The sequence below is a fragment of the Carassius gibelio genome, chromosome B21, assembly GCF_023724105.1.
Source record: "Carassius gibelio isolate Cgi1373 ecotype wild population from Czech Republic chromosome B21, carGib1.2-hapl.c, whole genome shotgun sequence".
NCBI classification, from domain to species: domain Eukaryota; kingdom Metazoa; phylum Chordata; class Actinopteri; order Cypriniformes; family Cyprinidae; genus Carassius; species Carassius gibelio.
Genome location: NC_068416.1, coordinates 22,815,058 through 22,834,039, shown reverse-complemented (window position 1 = coordinate 22,834,039; position 18,982 = coordinate 22,815,058). Strand labels below are relative to the sequence as shown.

Sequence of the window (18,982 nt, the reverse complement as noted above, 5' to 3'; positions counted from 1 at the left end):
TTATAAATAAAAATGTAATTCATAGATCTAATGTTATGATAACACACACACACACACACACACACACACACACACACACACACATATATATATATGTTAATGAAATATGAATGTATTCTAATATAAAAAAAATTAAAAGTGCTATATATATATATATATATATATATATATATATATATATATATATATATATATATATATATATATATATATATATATATATATATATATATATATATATATATATACACTTATTTAATGTTTGTCTTTTATATTATAAATTAAAATGTCATATATTTGAATGGTTATTTAATTGCTTACTGTTATTGCTGAATTTGCAATGAAAATATAGGATAACAAATATTTAAGTATTTCTATTAAAAAAAGAATTTATTCTTATGATTGTTATTGTGTATATTGTGTTTAAATATTTAAATATGACTTTGTTTACAGACAAAACCCTGTGTGTGCTTCCACCCGGAAGTTGCAAAACATAAGCCAATGTGATTTCAGTGTGATTTCTTAATGGTTCTGTGCAGTCTGTGAGTGCAGCCGTATGAGGTTAAACTACGCTGAAAGCTGCTCTGAGGTGCTTCTGGAGTTTGTTCCTGTGCTAAAGTTCCATCCATCATCATACGGCACACTGCACAGTCAGAGACAGAGTATGAGTTGGGAGGATTTGTTGTCTAGGGCTTTCTGGAGTGTGACAGTGCTGTCGGTACCGGGGTGACAGACTTCTGATCCAGGACCGATGATGATCGTCGACCGACTGGAAATTGGACACATCAATCCTTCTCAAACGGATGAGTGTTCCTCTTTGACTCTGGTCCATCTGACATACAGCTTCCTGAGGAGCCAAGTGAAAAAATCACATTCAGAATGGATTTATAGGTAAAGCGCTGCCATGTGTTTATAATGGTAAACACTTGTATAGACAACACAAATGATTTCAACATTTCAGCCATTTTGAAGAGTACCCACACTGTTAAAAATTACCAGCATTTCACAATAATTAACAGTATTATTTTACAGTAACTTGTTGTAATTAAGTTTCCCTGTAATATCCCAATGAATACCTGTAAAAACTACAGTATCCTTGGATTTTACAGCATTTAACTCTTATTTTACAGTAAAATCTTGCTATCTAAAACTTACTGTTATATCACAATAAGGTCTGTAATATCACAGCAACACAGTGTAAAAAATAAGTATTTCACAGCAGTAAACAGTATTATTACAGTGAAATATTGTATTGAAATGTGCCATGGGAAGTCACATGACATAACCGATCTGTTTTGAATTGAAAGCGCTGTCGTCGTGTCCCTCTTCTATTCCGGGCTGAATGGAGAAGGTGAGCAGCATGCATGTTTGCAGCACTTACACCCATGTTATTTTAATATAATTATAATATATACTTTCAAATAAACTTTTATTGCATGACACAGTTCACATTTTGTTAGCAAGTGTCGGGAATTGTTGAAAGTTCTCTCACAGCATTTGCTAATAGAAGTAACTTAATGTTAGTTAGAGTTAGGCTATAATTTTTCATGTCACTATTTTATACTAGTTTATAAAACCATTGATGGGACAAACATTGCTATATGTGCACATTTCTGTAATTAGTCAAGGTTATCATAGATTTGCAGGGCTAACCGTTAGCTGTTTAACTTTAATGACTTAGTGATTCAAACGGTCCATGATTTTTTTTCCAGCGGATATAGTTACATCCGTTCACATTTTGTTAGCAAGTGCCCGGCTTTTTTTTTTTTTATTCTCTCACAGCATTTGCTAATAGTAGTAATGTTAGTAATGAGTAATAATAGTAATGTTTCGCTATAATTTTGCATGTCAATATCACCGTTAAGACAAATTTGGTATTTGTAAAGTTTATAAAACCAGTAATGGGACAAACTTTACTATTAATGTGTGCACATTTCTGTTATTAGTCAAGGTTATCGTAGATTAGCAGGGCTTGTTTAACTTTAATAACTTATTGATTCAAACGATCCATGAATTTATTTTTTTATTTATTTTTTCAGCAGGTATCCTAGTTACAACATGACTGAGCTAACTGGAGTAAGTTATTCTCACGATGTGTTGGACAACGGGAGGGTTTTAACACTAGGGTTCCCACTTGTCCTGATATGAATGAATAATAATTGTAAAAGTTGTAAATGCAATTTACATTGAGTTAGCAATCTCAAAGTAATACAGAAAAAAAAAAAAAAAAACTATTTACACTATTAAAACACTATTTATAAATACACCTTTCATTTTTGACATCCGGCTAGAATTAAATTACAATAATAAATTATCATATTCTGCATTCAAACTGAAATTCTTATTGTTGGTTGCATTTGTGTAATTTCTCCTTTTATTTCCTTTTCTTTCCTTTTCTTAGTTCTTTCCTTTAAGTAATCCTTACATTTGCTGTACGCTTCTGTCATAAGTGCCACAATGGTGACATGTTTTCTAATTATCCCACCCACATTTTCAGGAGCCATCCAAAATCATTTGGTGACACTGGCAAGCACGGTGATACTGCTGGAGACGGATGTCACTCTCTTCTGCAACATGTAAAAATTAGAGTGGAGAAAAAAAATAGGAATAAAGCTCTTGCTCAATGCTGCAGAGAAAGAAGACCGCGCACTGGAATGGCAGGAGAGGCCAGAGGCAAGAGGTCCTGTTGACCAATACGGGTATGTGGCAATATGTATGTGGCAATATACATGTAAAGTCTGTCAATATTTTGCATTGTAAATGACCATGAATAACACTGAAACAGGACAAAACATACTTTTCTCTTGACTAGTTTATTGACACTTTGACATGGGCCCTTTTCACAGCAATCATGTTGCGATGTAATTACCTGTGATTATGGACTTGTTCCATTTAGGATTTATCTGAGCCAGGGCGCTGATATTGTGCATAGTGGCTCTCTGGCATGCATGGTTGTGATACACTAAATACATTGACCTTAAAGGGATATTCCACCTCCCCTTGAGTAAAACAATTGATTTTTACCTTTCTCCTGTTCATCCAGTCATTCCCTGAGTTTGGCGATACCACATATAGCTCCAGCCTAGCATAGATCATCGGATTGGATTAGACCATTAGCATCTCGCCCTCAAAGTGACTACGATTTCAAGAATTTTTCCTATTTAAAAGTAGTTTCTTCCCAAGTTAGAACATGCAATAAAAGTAAGGGAAAATGAAATGTGGTGATTTTCTAGGCTGATCTGACATGGAACTATACTCTCATTCTGGTGTAATAATCAAGGAACGTTGCTAACTTACCATGGGCGCAGTGATATCACGCAGCAAGAGACAAATTTTAAATAGGACAAATTCCGGAAATCTTAGTCAATTTGCAGGCGAGATGCTAATGGTCTAATCCTATCCAATGATCCATGCTATAGGCTGGAGCTATACATGGTATCGCCAGACTAAGGGAACTGCTGGATGAACAGGAGAAAGGTAAAAATCAATTGTTTGATGGAAAAATGAGGTTAGGTGGAAAATGAGCTTAATTCCCCAAATGGTAGAATATCCCTTTAATTAGTTTGATAAAATACACCTGTGTTTACAACACTATTACACTGTAACATAACTTCTGTGGGATGAGTCTATTTAAACAGTCACAACAGGGAATCAAACTGCTGACCATTCAGTCATGAGATGACTTGCTCCAACTTCTGAGTTATAACCATCCCCAATAGTATTGTTACTCTGTGATGCCCACTCCTAGGTATGTCAGGTGGGGCCCAGCAGATTTGCAAGAGGGGGAGACCGAGGCAACATTGGAGAATATAAAGAGGGATCTGCTGAACATCTACTCAGGCATGCCATCTACTCTCTTTTTGGGTTATTTTGTTTGGAATTTAGTAATTTGTCAAGATCTGAACACTGTGTGTGTTGGGCGGCTACAAGACCAAATTGTTACTTGGGTACTAACAATACATTTTTGTATGTCTGTGTACACAGGGGAAGGAATGAGTTGGGCAGAGAGAGCAGAACCAATGATGGAAAAGACATGCATCATCCTGCGGAAATACCTTAACAAAGTGCCAGCTGCAGTGATGTCAGAGATCAAACAGGAATGGCCATTTCTCTTCTCTCAGAAATGCCTATTCTCGCACTTTAACCTCCTGATGGACGTTGATGTCCTTCAGAAACTACAGGAGGAAATTAGTCGAAGAGGACAGACCATCCTGGATTACTGTGCAACACTGGACAACCCAAAGATCCGTGATGTTCTGGCCTGCTATGATCCAGACTCTGACAAGGCTGCCTGCATCCTGCTGCTCCTAATGTTGTACTTCAAAGAGCCGAAAGAGAGTTTGATGCTTGAAGTTCATGTAAGATTTTTTTATTCAAATATTTAAAATGCAAAATGAGTGATTACATTATCAAGATTTACCTTGCATGATTTACTACCTCTGACCAATGAACAATATTTATCCTTTATCCTAAATCTATGCTATTGTGTGTTAACTATGTTACAGCCATGTGCCACTGCTGTGGGCGTCAATACTGCAGAACTCCCCGGAACCCCCTGCTTGATCATTCAAGGTAATGTTACTTTGATCTAGTACCGATATTTCTAACTCATTATTTTGTTTTCATTCTAGAAATCTAAATGACCACAATAAATAATAATAATTACATTTGTATAGCCCTTTGTATCTTAAGCAGATCTTAAGTTGTATCTGTTCATTTCAGGTGACATGATGAAGCCCTCTGGATGGCTTATATCCATCGAAGGACATGTCGTGATGGGCCCACACCCTTTATTTTTACATGGAGTAGCTGCTTTCTTCAGCAGCTATTACGTATTCAACCTTGAGTATCCTACCGCTGGATCTTCGACACTGGAGTTCATTCAAAGGTATTTTATAAAGATCACATTTAATCTTGTAATTCACATTATAGTACAGGCTTACAACTCAATGATTGTCTTGAGGTCAAAAATGCTGACAAACGAGGTACATGAGGCTAGCCTGGTGAGACCATCCTGATCTCGCGAACTCATTCAATTTCGCTCTGCAGATCAATCTGGGTTTCTACACATGTTATGCTGACAAATACCTGCCGGTCCAATCACAGCTATTTATTTAGTTTTGCTACCTCTCATAGTAAAAAATCTACCACTTTGCCTAACGCTAACCTAACCTGAGGCACCTTGGCTAAAAATGGCACAAAAAAAAAAAAAATTATGGTGAGAGTAAGATCTAACAGGTTTTTAATTATAAATCTATTAGGGTTCTATGTGGGGAAAAAGCACAGCAAAAAGCACACCTTGATAAATGCTGTCTGCAATACATACTGTAAGTCTATTTAAAACTGAAACTATCTTTGCTTATTAACAGGTGCTTCCTGGGCATCAATCCTGAAAGAGGCTCAAAGACCAAGAAGCGGACAACAATGAACCCTCATGTGAGCACCCTTTTGAGGAAACTTATTGACTTTGAGTGGGCATCATAGTTTTTTTTTTTTTTTTTTTTTTTTTTGCAGCGGTAGTTGTCAGGCTCAGTTTTGAGTAGCCTTGTTCTTTTTGTAATTTTTCCAGACAACTTTGCACTACAATGCTGCTGCATGTGACTCTTGAAGTACTTGGCATCTGCTAAACAAATGAAAAATATTTTTTTCTTAATAAATATGCCATTGGGCTAACGTTGACTTTACCTCAGAGTTGTTTGTTGGGGGGAGGGGGTTAATTGTACAATGATTGTAAATTCACAGTAAATGGAAGCTTCATCTGCATTACTTTTACAGTAAGTTATTGGACAATTTTAGCATGACTTCCACAGTATACATTGTAAATTCACAGTGAAGTATTGTCAATTTGTACATTATTTTCACACTACACACTGTAAAAGTACAGGGCCTTATTGTAATGATGTACAGCAAAAGATTGTAATTCCCCAGTAATGTACTGTAATATCACAGTAATTGCTGTGTCATTGAAGCTGTGAAGTTACAGTATAAGGTTGTGCTTTTACAACAATGCATTGTAATATCACAGATATAAAATTACAGTAAATTGCTGTGACTATATTTCACAGTATATTGCTGTAATCCTTACTGTGAAAGTCATGCAAAATTTATCCAATTATTTATTGTAAATTTACAACGAAAATTTTTGCAGTGCAACCCAAGAACATAATAAGCATTGTTTACACTTAGGAGAAAGTGTGCATTTGCATTGTAATACTTTCTAAAATGGCAATAGACGTAACTCAGTGGAGAAGAATGTGAATTGTTATTTTTGTTTCCTTTGAGCTAACAAAAAAAAAAAAAAAAAAAAAAAAAAGTATTCTCATAGCATTGCAAACCGGAAGTTGAGCCACTGATGTCACATGGATTGTTTTACCGATGTATTTACTACGTTTCTGGACCTGGGAACATTTCAGTTGCATTACTGTCTATGGAGGGTCAGAAAGCTCTCTGATTTCATCAAAAATATCTTAAATTGTGTTCTGAAGATGAACAAAAGTCTTACGGGTTTGGAATGACATGAGGGTGAGTCATTAATGACATGATTTTCATTTTGGAGTGAACTAACCCATCCATTCATTTTACATTTTATTTTAATCACGATAGCTGTAAATATATTTTGTTTAATTATGCAGGTGCATTTTCTGCCCCATTATCTTGAATTTGTGGGGCATTTTGTTCATAATTTTTGTCACAAGTCCCTGTTCATTTTAATAAAGTTTTTTAACTTACCTTTATTTTTAACATTTTTTTTTTAACATTTGGTTAGTTAGTTACAAAAATATTATATTTCCAATAAATTTAATAAATATTTATATAGACTCGAGTAGGTTTTTAAAGAATTATAAACCAGCAAAACTCTTTTAACATTGATAATAATAATAAGAAATGTGTATTGAGCAGCAAACCAGCATATGTATGATTTCTGTGTCATATGTATGTGTGTGTGTGTGTGTATAATTGCTGTTTTTCGTTTAATTTTTTATTGCAAATTTTAATATAATGAATAATAATAATTAATAATAATATAATAAATTCAGCTTTGGTGAGCAAAAGAAACTTCTTTCAAAGAAACATTAGAACATTTGGCCATCTCCAAAGTTTGTCTAGTCTTTAGCACACATCTCTATCTTTGCATAATGTGATTTATCACAGTGCTAGCTGGTTTGGTTCACGACTATCATGACCTATGACCTTTCACCTCAACCTCTGACCCCAGAATGATACCTCTGTCTATTCCCAAGTAATTCAAGATTCACCCACAACCCTCAGCTTTCTCTTGATCAGAGTTTGTTCAAGTAAAATTGCTTTGCGCAGTTCTGTCTTCTGTCGTTGTAGCTGCAGACTGATTGGAAAGGCTTTGAATATTTCTCTCTCAGCATGATGAAATTACCGGGGATGGAGGACGCAGCGCTAACGGTCCCCTCTGTGAGATATTTCTTTTTTTGATGTGTGTTGCGCCAGGTCTCTGCTGCAGATATGCTTCATCCCAAATTGTTTTTCAGTGTCGGCTCTTAAGTGGTGCGAGGTGGATTCCTAGCGCTGCTGTTTCTTGCTTTACTGTAAAGTGGGAGGGTTGAGATTGCTCCTTAATTCCTTCACCGTCGAGTTTCATTTGAATAGCCTATCTGCTATGAAAGCTTTATTGATTTCTTTATTTTCCTCTTGCACATTTTGTCTTTGTTGTTCTGTGTGGTAGTGGCTCCTCCACACATCCCCAGCCAGCCGTCTCTCTCTCTCTTTATCTATCTCTCTGCATATGTACAAGTATATTAGAGGAACTCTGTAGTTCTTGTGCTTTATCAAATCTATCTGCTCAAAAAGTGCTCTGAGTCAGCGTTATACGAGACTGTAAGTGTGCTCTTATTTATACTAGTGTGTGTGTGGAGGTGTAGACATTGTGTGTGAGAGGGAAAATACATTGATTGAAGGAAAGAACAGTTTGAACTTATTACAGCCCCAGTGTCTGAAACCCAAACGCTTTACAGCTCCGAAAGCCCCGAAGCACTGTAGACTATAACTATAAACTATAGAGAAAATACTGAATAGAAAATACACAAATAATGGGTGTTTAGACTGTTTACATAATATGTGTGTTTGCTGTGTTTATTTACGTGTGTATATACAGTATACGTACACACATAGATATACGTTTATTACATATGTGACCCTGGACCACAAAACCAGTGGTAAGGGTCACATTTCTGAAAATTAGATTTATATAATCTGGAAGCTATTTATACATAAAAATAATAAATAAGCTTTTCATTGATGTATGGTTTGTTAGGATATTACAATATTTGGCTGAGATACAATGACAATCTGGAATATGAGGGTGAAAAACAAAAAAAAGAAATATTGAGAAAATCGCTTTTAATGTTGTCCAAATGAAGTTGCAAGAAATGTATATTACAAAAAAATAAGTTTTGATATATTTACCATAGGAAATTTACAAAATTATCTTATTTTTTGATCTTACTATCCTAATGATTTTTGGCATAAAAGAAAAATCTATAATTCTGATCCATACAATGTATTGTTGGCTATTGCTACAAATATACCTGTGCTACTTATGACTGGTTTTATATTCCAGGGTTGCATATATTTTGAATAAAAACATGTCGGTGTGTGTATTTATATATGTACACATTAATACACAAACACATACAGTATTGTTCAAAATAATAGCAGCACAATGTGACTAACCAGAATAATCAAGGTTTTTCGTATATTTTTTTTATTGCTACGTGGCAAACAAGTTACCAGTAGGTTCAGTAGATTCTCAGAAAACAAATGAGACCCAGCATTCATGATATGCACGCTCTTAAGGCTGTGCAATTGGGCAATTAGTTGAATTAGTTGAAAGGGGTGCGTTCAAAAAAATAGCAGTGTGGCATTCAATCACTGAGGTCATCAATTTTGTGAAGAAACAGGTGTGAATCAGGTGGCCCCTATTTAAGGATGAAGCCAACACTTGTTGAACATGCATTTGAAAGCTGAGGAAAATGGGTCGTTCAAGACATTGTTCAGAAGAACAGCGTACTTTGATTAAAAAGTTGATTAGAGAGGGGAAAACCTATAAAGAGGTGCAAAAAATGATAGGCTGTTCAGCTAAAATGATCTCCAATGACTTAAAATGGAGAGCAAAACCAGAGAGACGTGGAAGAAAACGGAAGACAACCATCAAAATGGATAGAAGAATAACCAGAATGGCAAAGGCTCAGCCAATGATCACCTCCAGGATGATCAAAGACAGTCTGGAGTTACCTGTAAGTACTGTGACAGTTAGAAGACGTCTGTGTGAAGCTAATCTATTTTCAAGAATCCCCCGCAAAGTCCCTCTGTTAAAAAAAAGGCATGTGCAGAAGAGGTTACAATTTGCCAAAGAACACATCAACTGGCCTAAAGAGAAATGGAGGAACATTTTGTGGACTGATGAGAGTAAAATTGTTCTTTTTGGGTCCAAGGGCCACAGGCAGTTTGTGAGACGACCCCCAAACTCTGAATTCAAGCCACAGTACACAGTGAAGACAGTGAAGCATGGAGGTGCAAGCATCATGATATGGGCATGTTTCTCCTACTATGGTGTTGGGCCTATTTATCGCATACCAGGGATAATGGATCAGTTTGCATATGTTAAAATACTTGAAGAGGTCATGTTGCCCTATGCTGAAGAGGACATGCCCTTGAAATGGTTGTTTCAACAAGACAATGACCCAAAACACACTAGTAAACGGGCAAAGTCTTGGTTCCAAACCAACAAAATTAATGTTATGGAGTGGCCAGCCCAATCTCCAGACCTTAATCCAATTGAGAACTTGTGGGGTGATATCAAAAATGCTGTTTCTGAAGCAAAACCAAGAAATGTGAATGAATTGTGGAATGTTGTTAAAGAATCATGGAGTGGAATAACAGCTGAGAGGTGCCACAAGTTGGTTGACTCCATGCCACACAGATGTCAAGCAGTTTTAAAAAACTGTGGTCATACAACTAAATATTAGTTTAGTGATTCACAGGATTGCTAAATCCCAGAAAAAAAAAATGTTTGTACAAAATAGTTTTGAGTTTGTACAGTCAAAGGTAGACACTGCTATTTTTTTGAACACACCCCTTTCAACTAATTGCCCAATTGCACAGCCTTAAGAGCGTGCATATCATGAATGCTGGGTCTTGTTTGTTTTCTGACAATCTACTGAACCTACTGGTAACTTGTTTGCCACGTAGCAATAAAAAATATACTAAAAACCTTGATTATTCTGGTTAGTCACATTGTACTGCTATTATTTTGAACAATACTGTATATATTATGTTGCACAAACTTCTATTTTGTATGCGATTAATCGTGATTAATCAATTTGAAAGCACAAATAAAAACGTAATTTTATTATCCATTACAAAAATACGATCATTACCAAAACTAACGTTGTACTTTTTTTTTTATTTTTTAATGGAAGTGTTTGTGTTTTCAACAGCGCCATTTTATGAATCATGCTGCTCCAGTGAGATTGTCTGTGTAAAGGGGCTCATAGAGCTGAAAATCTCTTTGGAACAGCAAAGGAATAAACCCAGATCGAACAAGAGAGAAGATGTGAAGATAGAAAACAAATTACGTAAGTGCAGTATAATGAAATAACATGCATATAACAATAACCCAAAATGAACTGGGATTATTTTCTGTATGCACCAAGCTATACTTAAAGTAAAAAATAAGTGACACTTTTATTACATTTCATAAGGACATTTCCAGAAATAACCTCTGAATGCGAAGCAGGACAAGCACATCAACCTAGAAATGATTCAAAGAAAATAACAAACTGCAAAGCTGACAGAAACACGGGAAGTCACACCTTCCTTTAGCTTTATTTTTACGTGTGCATGGCTTTGTATTATCGCACCCTATGGAGTGATCATATGTTCCCTACCATGGGGTTTCAAGAGAGAGAGCGTGAGAGACAGAAGGAGAGAAACACGCCTAATTTTGGCCGAAAATTAACAGTTTTTCTTTAGAAATAACTTGTTCACAGTTAGACCAGAAATATTAAAGAGATATTCCTTATTCAAGTTAAGCTCAGTCAAAGACATGTTGATTAACACATTTGTAGAATTTAAACTGTAAAATTGTTTAAAACAATTTTGTTTACAGTCATTTGATGGTTTATGCAAATTACTGTGAACATACTGTTCACGCTTTGTGGCTATGCTTTTAAAACTGTGACTATATTAAGGTTTTCAAACTGACTTCCATTTCTAAGTCTCACTGTAACCCAGATTTTTGCTTAAAAAAAGAAACAAACAAAAAAGAAAAGAAAAGGAAAGCGAGTCAAACGAATTGAAGGTTAGATTGTTTAAAAAAAAAAACATAATATATGTGTTTGTACTGTTTATTTATTATGTACATACAGCATATATTTAGAAAATATTTACATATGTATATATTTATATTCATATAAAGTATATCATATATCATTATATATAATATATGAAGTAACAATTTTTTTCTTAAATATATACATGCACGTGTATGTATTTATGAATACATAAATATACACAGTACACAAACATATATAATGTAAATAAATAAAAATATTTTTTTTGGGATTTGATTAATCGCAATTAATCATTTGACAGCGCTAGTTCACATTTCTCCTTTTAAATTATCAAAAATTTCAATTCATTTTTTTTATCAAAAATTATTGAAAATTATGAAAATTATTTTTAGTGGTAACCGACAAACACTCTTAATGTACTGAACATGGAATATTACTTACATTTTAATTTCATGTTCTCAATAAATGCATGTAATTCTCTTTTGTGTACTCACACGTGCTTAAAGTTTCCTTGTGAAATTTGGAAAAACACTGATTTAATCAAAGCGGAAGTAATCAAGTGAATCCTTTGATGCTTGGAGTCGGTTGGGAAGAAAGAGGTGAAGATTCGAGCCGGTGGGCTTTCACTCTTTCCTCTCATCCTCAGTCCTCTCTCTCTCTCTCTCTTCCTCTGATTACATAATGCTGACGTTTTTAAAATGACGCCAAACTCTGTGTTATCATTTTTTAATGTGTCTCTCTGAGGCTAATCCGTAACGTGGCCCTGCTGAAACTTCACACCACACTCTGACACGTCTCTAAATTTACCACAGAAAGGCCAGACAGTCCAAAATACATATTACATCTGCAGCTATTAGAAGTGTGTGTGAGAGAGTGTCAGTGTATGAAAAAGACTTAATGTTGTGGTTTGTGAATACCTTCACTCCTGTACTCCAGAGCATTGACTGCTTTATTAAAATGACTTCATGATGAGGCTTGCAGTGTGTGTTCTGCACAACAAGAGACAGCAAACATAATTGAAAAAGCAAGAAGTCTTTATGATATTCTAGTCTCTAGATGTGACTTGGTTCGCTATAGGATTTAAAAACAAAAAACAAAAATAAAACCTTTTTTAGTTATTATTTTCCATAATGGGAATGACACTGACATGTATTTGGTTAGTAAAACGGTGACAAGAGGTTATTTGTTCTAGGAAGTCAAGCTGGAAATTGCAACTCACATAAATGAGGTAAGACATCCAATAAAAATAATAACTATCATTATTATTATTATTATTATTATTATAAATTAAGTGTCTATTGGTGTGGTTGCTTGGGGTCAAATGATTCAGTCGACTAATTTTTTGATTTCCCAATTTTGCATGAATTCTTTCAATTTAAATTAAATTAAATGTTTATTCTTTCATCATCTCATACGATTGTCTTTACAGTTTTGCTCTAAGAGAGCAGTTAAAAAAAATATATAGATTTTTTTTTTAATCTCACCATCTATTATGACTTCTTACAATATAATTTTTTTTTAGAAAATGTGTTTTTATCATCTTGAATGTTCACTGTTCTGCAATTTTGTATAAATTCTTACACTTCTGGAATTTCATATGATTCCTTCCAATCTTTCCATCTTGAATAAATGTATTTTAAAGTTCTTACGCTTTTGCCATTTCTCACAATTGTTTACACTTTCACCATTTCATACAAAGTCATGCGCTTATTACTTATTTTTATATTTCACATCTCATTAATAATTTTAATTTCAATTCAATTTAAATTATTTCATCGTCTCATACAAAATGTTACACTTTGGCCATTTCACACAAATGTTTACACTTTCAGTATTTTGGACACATTTTTACACTTTCGCCATTTCGTAAAAATTCAATAACTTTTACCATTTTCATACAAATTATTACGCTTTCACCATTTTGCACAAATGTTAACACTTTTGACAAAGTTATTTTTGGAACTAGCAGGAGGCTATATCTTTTTTTTAATCTTTTTTTTTATCTCTCTCTCCCTCTCTCCCTCTCTCCCTCTCTCTCTCTCTCTCTCTCTCTCTCTCTCTCTCTCTCTCTCTCTCTATATATATATATATATATATATATATATATATATATATATATATATATATTTTTTTTTTTTTTTTTTTTTAAGGTTACATTTTCATTTAAAAGAGACAAATCTGGACAATGAGTCTTTTGCATTCAAATTTGGTTGCTTAGGTTTAAATAATTCAGTCCACTGAACTGGGCTGCAGTAGTAGACTTCAGTATGGTGAGCCAGCTCGCTATATTGGAAATCATTGAGCGGTTTATTGAGGAATTACCTTAAGTTATCTTATAAGAAGGACTCGCAGCCATTTGCCAGAGGTTGTGTAAGCATCTAGACAGTGGGAGGGTGGTGATTTACGAACTTAAACAGAAAATCCCATTTGTTATCAGACTTAGATTTGTAACCAACTCGGCAAAGCCGAGAGAATTGCTGAGCAAGTCAAACAGCAGGGCTATAAATACAATAGAAAATGACTCATCCCATCCGTCCCAGAGGGAAAACGTAAACTGGAACACCCAAGTGACAAACCACCAGAGTCAGTGGTGACACGAATCCCCGATTCCCTGTTTCTTTGCTTACAGTTATTATCAGTGCATTGATTTGTTTTGTTATGAAAAATGTATTATATATTATATATATTATGTAATATATATTATGTAAGCAAAAACTTTTATTTTGGATGCGATTAATCGTTTGACAACACTAACCAAAGCTTTTTACAGTAAATTATTGCTTAACTTAGATTAAGTATTATTATTATTATTATTATGCACTGAAGTTATTTTTTGGTTATTATTTATTTGATTTTGTTTAAGTTGTGTAAGTAATTGTTTGCTTTAAACTACTGCACATAAGTTGGACAATGTATGAATTCACTTTTCAGAAAGTATTTTTTTAAATTAATTTGTATAATATATTTAATGGTTGTACTTTATATCTAATAAAGAGGATGCTAAATAATGCAATAGTACAAATAAAATTAAAGGGGTCATATGATGCTTTTTTAAAGATCATTATTTTGTGTATTTGGTGTAACAGAATATGTTGACATGCTTTAATGCTCAAAAAACACATAATTTTTCAAATACTGTACAATTAATGTAGGTCCTCTATGCCCCGCCTCTCTCAAACGCATCGTTTTCTACAAAGTCCCTCCTTCCGAGAAGGACAGTCTTCTCTGATTGGCCAACAGACCCCAGTGCATTGAGATTGGCCGAACCCCACAAGCACTCGTTGGAAATGTAACGCCCCTTCCATAATTGCGAGCTTCATCTTTCAAAATAAATGTAAGCACAGTTAATAAAGTCCTTAGTTTTACTATCAGTTCAAGCTTGAAAGGGGAACAGAATCGGTTGACTCACACATGAAGCTTGTGTGTGTTTGCAGTACACAAGCCATGATTAAGACAGCTGACTCCACTGTGATGTCTCCCTCTCAAGATTCAAGATCATGCATACTCATAATCACACGACGTGCAAAACTAATAACAAAATATACTTACAGTAGCTGATTCAGAAGCTCCAGATTGTCGTAGCAAAGTCAGAATGACCTCCTCTCCTAGGTTCACCAAACGGTTATCCATAAAATGCGTTGCTCTTCTGTTGTAAGTAATCTTAAACATTCCTAAATGCATCTACTTTTGCAAGGCCAAATAAAGTGCTTTTGCTTTCGCCTAGATACACACAGCATCTCCCTGACATGACTGCTTTAACACTAACTGTGTTATTGAAACCACATCTTCTTTCTTTGCGTGAACATTTAGGATACATAACGCAAATATTTCCACATAGTGATATATGTAGACATGTGGGGGCATGTTTGAATGAGCCGTTTTAGGGGGGCGTGGCAGAGTCTTAACTTTGATAAAGAATATCTCTTTGGTTTTGAGACTAGTCTTTGCAACTTCACATTGTACAGCTTGTAACACTCCAAAGAGCAAGGAAGATTTGAAATCACATCATGTGACCCCTTTAAACCTGCCTGAAATAGATTAAGGTTTTTTGGCTGAAGTTCTTCCATCTCTGTTTTCCAGTTGTTTATGTGTAAAGAGACAAAGCCAAGTGCTGCAATTTTGACTGAAACGTCCCAATCAGCTCTTTCTCTAGCCGTTTATTTGGGGAACCTCAGCTGACTCAGCTGTTTAACAGCTGCTGTATCAAACCACCCAGGACCATGATGACGTTGGTGGTCGCCAGAGGACTTTGAGACATCCAACGAACAGGGGTCAGTCTCTATGAACATTACTTAATTCTGTTCCTTGATAATGTCATGACAGAAAGCAATCGAGATGGTGGGGGGAAAAAAGAAAGCATTGCAGCTCTTTCTGCAACGAGAAGTGATGAATTCATGCATTAGTCAGAAAAGTGTCTGTGTTGTCCTGGACCGAGCTCTCATCTCTAATGGCTTATCTAACCAGGCAGCTGCCTGCTCACAACTATTTGAACAATGAACCTCCTGCAAGGGCTGCATAAATCAGCACAGCATCGCATGAATACATGCATGCGAACAAACCTGCAAACACCTGCAGGTTTACTGTGGAGGGCTGAGCTCGGACTTGATCAGAGGGGTTTTGAACGTGCTTGGACTGAAAATGAACTCTAAGGGCTTTGCTGATCAGAGAAGGACACTCTTCCACACTTTAGTGGTGCTTTGTTAGGTGTTTTAGTAGTGCTGGCTAGTAACGGATTACTTTTGTTGATATAATCTGGATTATGTTATCAGATTCCTTAAATTAAGTACTTTAGATAATTAATAATTAAGTAATTATATTATATTATGTTTAAAAATGCTCATAGTCAGATTGCAGATTCTTCTTCTAAATGTATCTTTCGAAATAACTTGCCACTTACATTAGACTAATAATTATGTTATTGCATACACTGACGATGCATATGAAAAACTATATGTTTCATCATATCCAGTGACTAATATACTCAACTATTATTAATATTGGAAGTCTGGACAACAATATTTCAAACCTGGCAGACTTTGGCCATGTATTATCATATTTTTTCATGACAGAATTTCATGTTTATTAAAAATTGCAAAATTCACAAACTCTGCAATATTTACTTGAAAGTTTTATGATACAGTTTTTTTTTTTTTTTTTTTTACAGTTTTTTCATGAACCCCAGTTTGTAAAATCCTAATGTAAGGTAACGCAATTTAATGCATTTATGTTATTGATAACAAAGACGGAAATATTTTCTTTCTCTGTAAAAAATAAAATAAAAATTATGGTACACAATAATTCCATTCGAGTGTATGTGATAAATCAGTAATCTAAAAAGTAATCAAAAAGTAGTTTGACTACATTCCTTAAAGGGGGGGGTGAAATGCTATTTCATGCATACTGAGTTTTTTACACTGTTAAAGAGTTGGATTCCTATGCTAAACATCGACAAAGTTTCAAAAATTAAGTTGTATGTTTGAAGGAGTATTTCTGTTCCAAAAAAATACCGGTTTGTCACAAGTTTCGGAAAGTTTTTTTCGAGTATGGCTCTGTGTGACGTTAGATGGAGCGGAATTTCCTTAAATGGGTCCTGAGGGCACGTTTGCCGGAAGAGCGCGCACTCCCGTATAGCAGAGCACTGAGAGCACAGACATTCACTGATCAGAGCGAGAGCGTCGCGAAATGTCACAAAAGTGTGTTTTTGGTTGCCAGGGCAAGACAACCCTGCACAGATTACCAAAGAAAAAACCGCATCAAGGGACCAGTGGACGGAGTTTATTTTTACAGAGCATCAACGGAGTTGTGCAAGTGTTTTTGTTTGTTCCCTGAATTTCGAAGATGCTTGTTTTACAAACAAGGCCCAGTTTGACGACGGATTTTCATATCGTTTATTTCTAAGGATGATGCAATCCCAAGGAAAAAGGGTCACGATCGTGTGTTGGAACCGCATGCGGTGAGTAAAACTGCTTAAAATATCTCTGCCTTCTTGTTAGTGCGTCCGCCTCCCATCGGAGACCCGGGTTCGAGCCCCGCTCGGAGCGAGTCGTTGCTGCTGCTGCACTCGTTCAGTTTCAGCCTCGGGATCTGATTCTGGATCATAAATAAACGGCTGAATTTGACTGTTAGCCATGGTTTGTTTTGGATGATGGTTTTTTCCTCACGGTAAGGTCACAGCTTTCAAACACTCTCAACGCAAAAGCTTACTGGCGTTCGTGATTCTTTAGCTCCGCCCACACGTCACGCCTCTAGTCGGACGTGTTTTTCCGGGAAAAATCGGTACAGACTATCTTTCTCTTATGAATATAATAAAACTAAAGACTTTTTGGAGTTACGAAGGATGCAGTACTACTCTATAGGTACTCAAGATTAACAGGATATTGAGTGAAAACGAGCATTTCACCCCCCCTTTAACAAGGATTTCATCATGATTTAATACTTCTCTGTGAGAAAAAGCAATTTAATAAACACTTGATGTGAATTTTTTCGCATTCCAGCACGAGGTCGGCGGGTAGCACCGGCTACAAAAGACAGTACAGGCTAATTTACTGGCTTAACGCTCGGGTAATCTTTTTAATCTTCATCGAATGCATTTATTCATCCCCCCACCCCAACGTTTTTTTATTATTATTCTAGCCCATGTAAACGTTAGCCTTTAATCCTTGTCTAAACAAGAGCCAGACTCACCGGCTTCCAGCTCAATCCTCTATCGAGCTTAACTGTAATCAAACCACCACAGATCATCACAATGAAAGCACGGTGGACCGAAGAGTGCCACCATTACGCAATGCTCTTAGGTCACTAAAAACAAACTCCTAAATCTTTAGCTCATGTTGAATAACATAGTGCACATTCAGTCACGACAAAGATAATGGAATATATTGTGGTTATAACTGATATTCTAAAACATTAAAGGTGCTTTAATGGTGCAGGTCATTATGACAGCTGTCTTGGACTGAGCACGAATGTTAACCTATGTTATGGATGGCTTTGAAAAAATAGCACAGTTTGTTCCCTGAGCACAACTATACAATTATTAAAGCTGAAATCATGTGGTCATGTGATCTCAGCTAAGAGAAGTAAAAAGATTAATTTATACACATTTATTTATTTTATAAAATATGCAAGAAATAACTTATTTACTTTATTTGCATATTTATAATATATTCACTTATTTATTTACTTATTTTATTTCTATTTAAATAATTACAGGTTTGTTTATTTACTTAAAATAAAAATGTATTAATTAATTATACTTCCTTTTCAAGTACTTTGAGTAAACATTTACTTTATATATTTGTACTTATTTAAATACATAATACATTTTATTTATGATTTACTTTGTATTTAAATTATTGTTTTTTTACAGTATATATTTTAAAAATCCTCATTTTTCAAATACTTTAAGTAAGCATTATGTATTTATTTATTTGAAAAAGTTTTTGCTTACTTGCTCACTTGAATAATTAGTCAATATGTATTTATTTTAGGGCCGGGACTTTAACGCGTTAATTGAGATTAATTAATTACACAAAAAATAACGCGTTAACTAAGATTAATTAATTACAGGAAAAAAAATTCCCGCATTTTTAATAACTTATTTTTGCACCGCGGAACGTTTCTCACTGGATGAGTTTCGGCGGGACCGATTATACTGAAGC

General features: G+C 35.0%; 1 protein-coding gene and 1 long non-coding RNA gene across 2 annotated transcripts; both read left to right on the top strand.

The window, feature by feature from the left end:
* Positions 1 to 357: 357 nt before the first annotated feature.
* On the top strand, positions 358 to 3,841 carry LOC127985454 (uncharacterized). Its single transcript, XR_008160664.1, has 5 exons — positions 358 to 891; positions 1,308 to 1,351; positions 2,040 to 2,076; positions 2,498 to 2,699; positions 3,749 to 3,841. It is a non-coding gene; the product is annotated as an uncharacterized LOC127985454 (long non-coding RNA).
* A 150-nt stretch (positions 3,842 to 3,991) lies between these two features.
* LOC127985453 (uncharacterized) lies at positions 3,992 to 6,104 on the top strand. Its single transcript, XM_052587456.1, has 4 exons — positions 3,992 to 4,358; positions 4,506 to 4,572; positions 4,723 to 4,888; positions 5,370 to 6,104. Exons 1-4 carry the CDS (start codon positions 3,993 to 3,995, stop codon positions 5,482 to 5,484), a joined length of 714 nt encoding a protein of 237 aa, XP_052443416.1. The 5' UTR covers position 3,992; the 3' UTR covers positions 5,485 to 6,104.
* Positions 6,105 to 18,982: the final 12,878 nt, after the last annotated feature.

Coding starts and splice junctions, on each gene's coding strand:
- LOC127985453 (XM_052587456.1), top strand. CDS start 3,993: ATGAGTTGGGCAGAGAGAGCAGAACCAATGATGGAAAAGACATGCATC. Junction 4,573..4,722: donor CCCCTGCTTGATCATTCAAG/GTAATGTTACTT, acceptor TGTTCATTTCAG/GTGACATGATGAAGCCCTCT. Junction 4,889..5,369: donor ACACTGGAGTTCATTCAAAG/GTATTTTATAAA, acceptor GCTTATTAACAG/GTGCTTCCTGGGCATCAATC.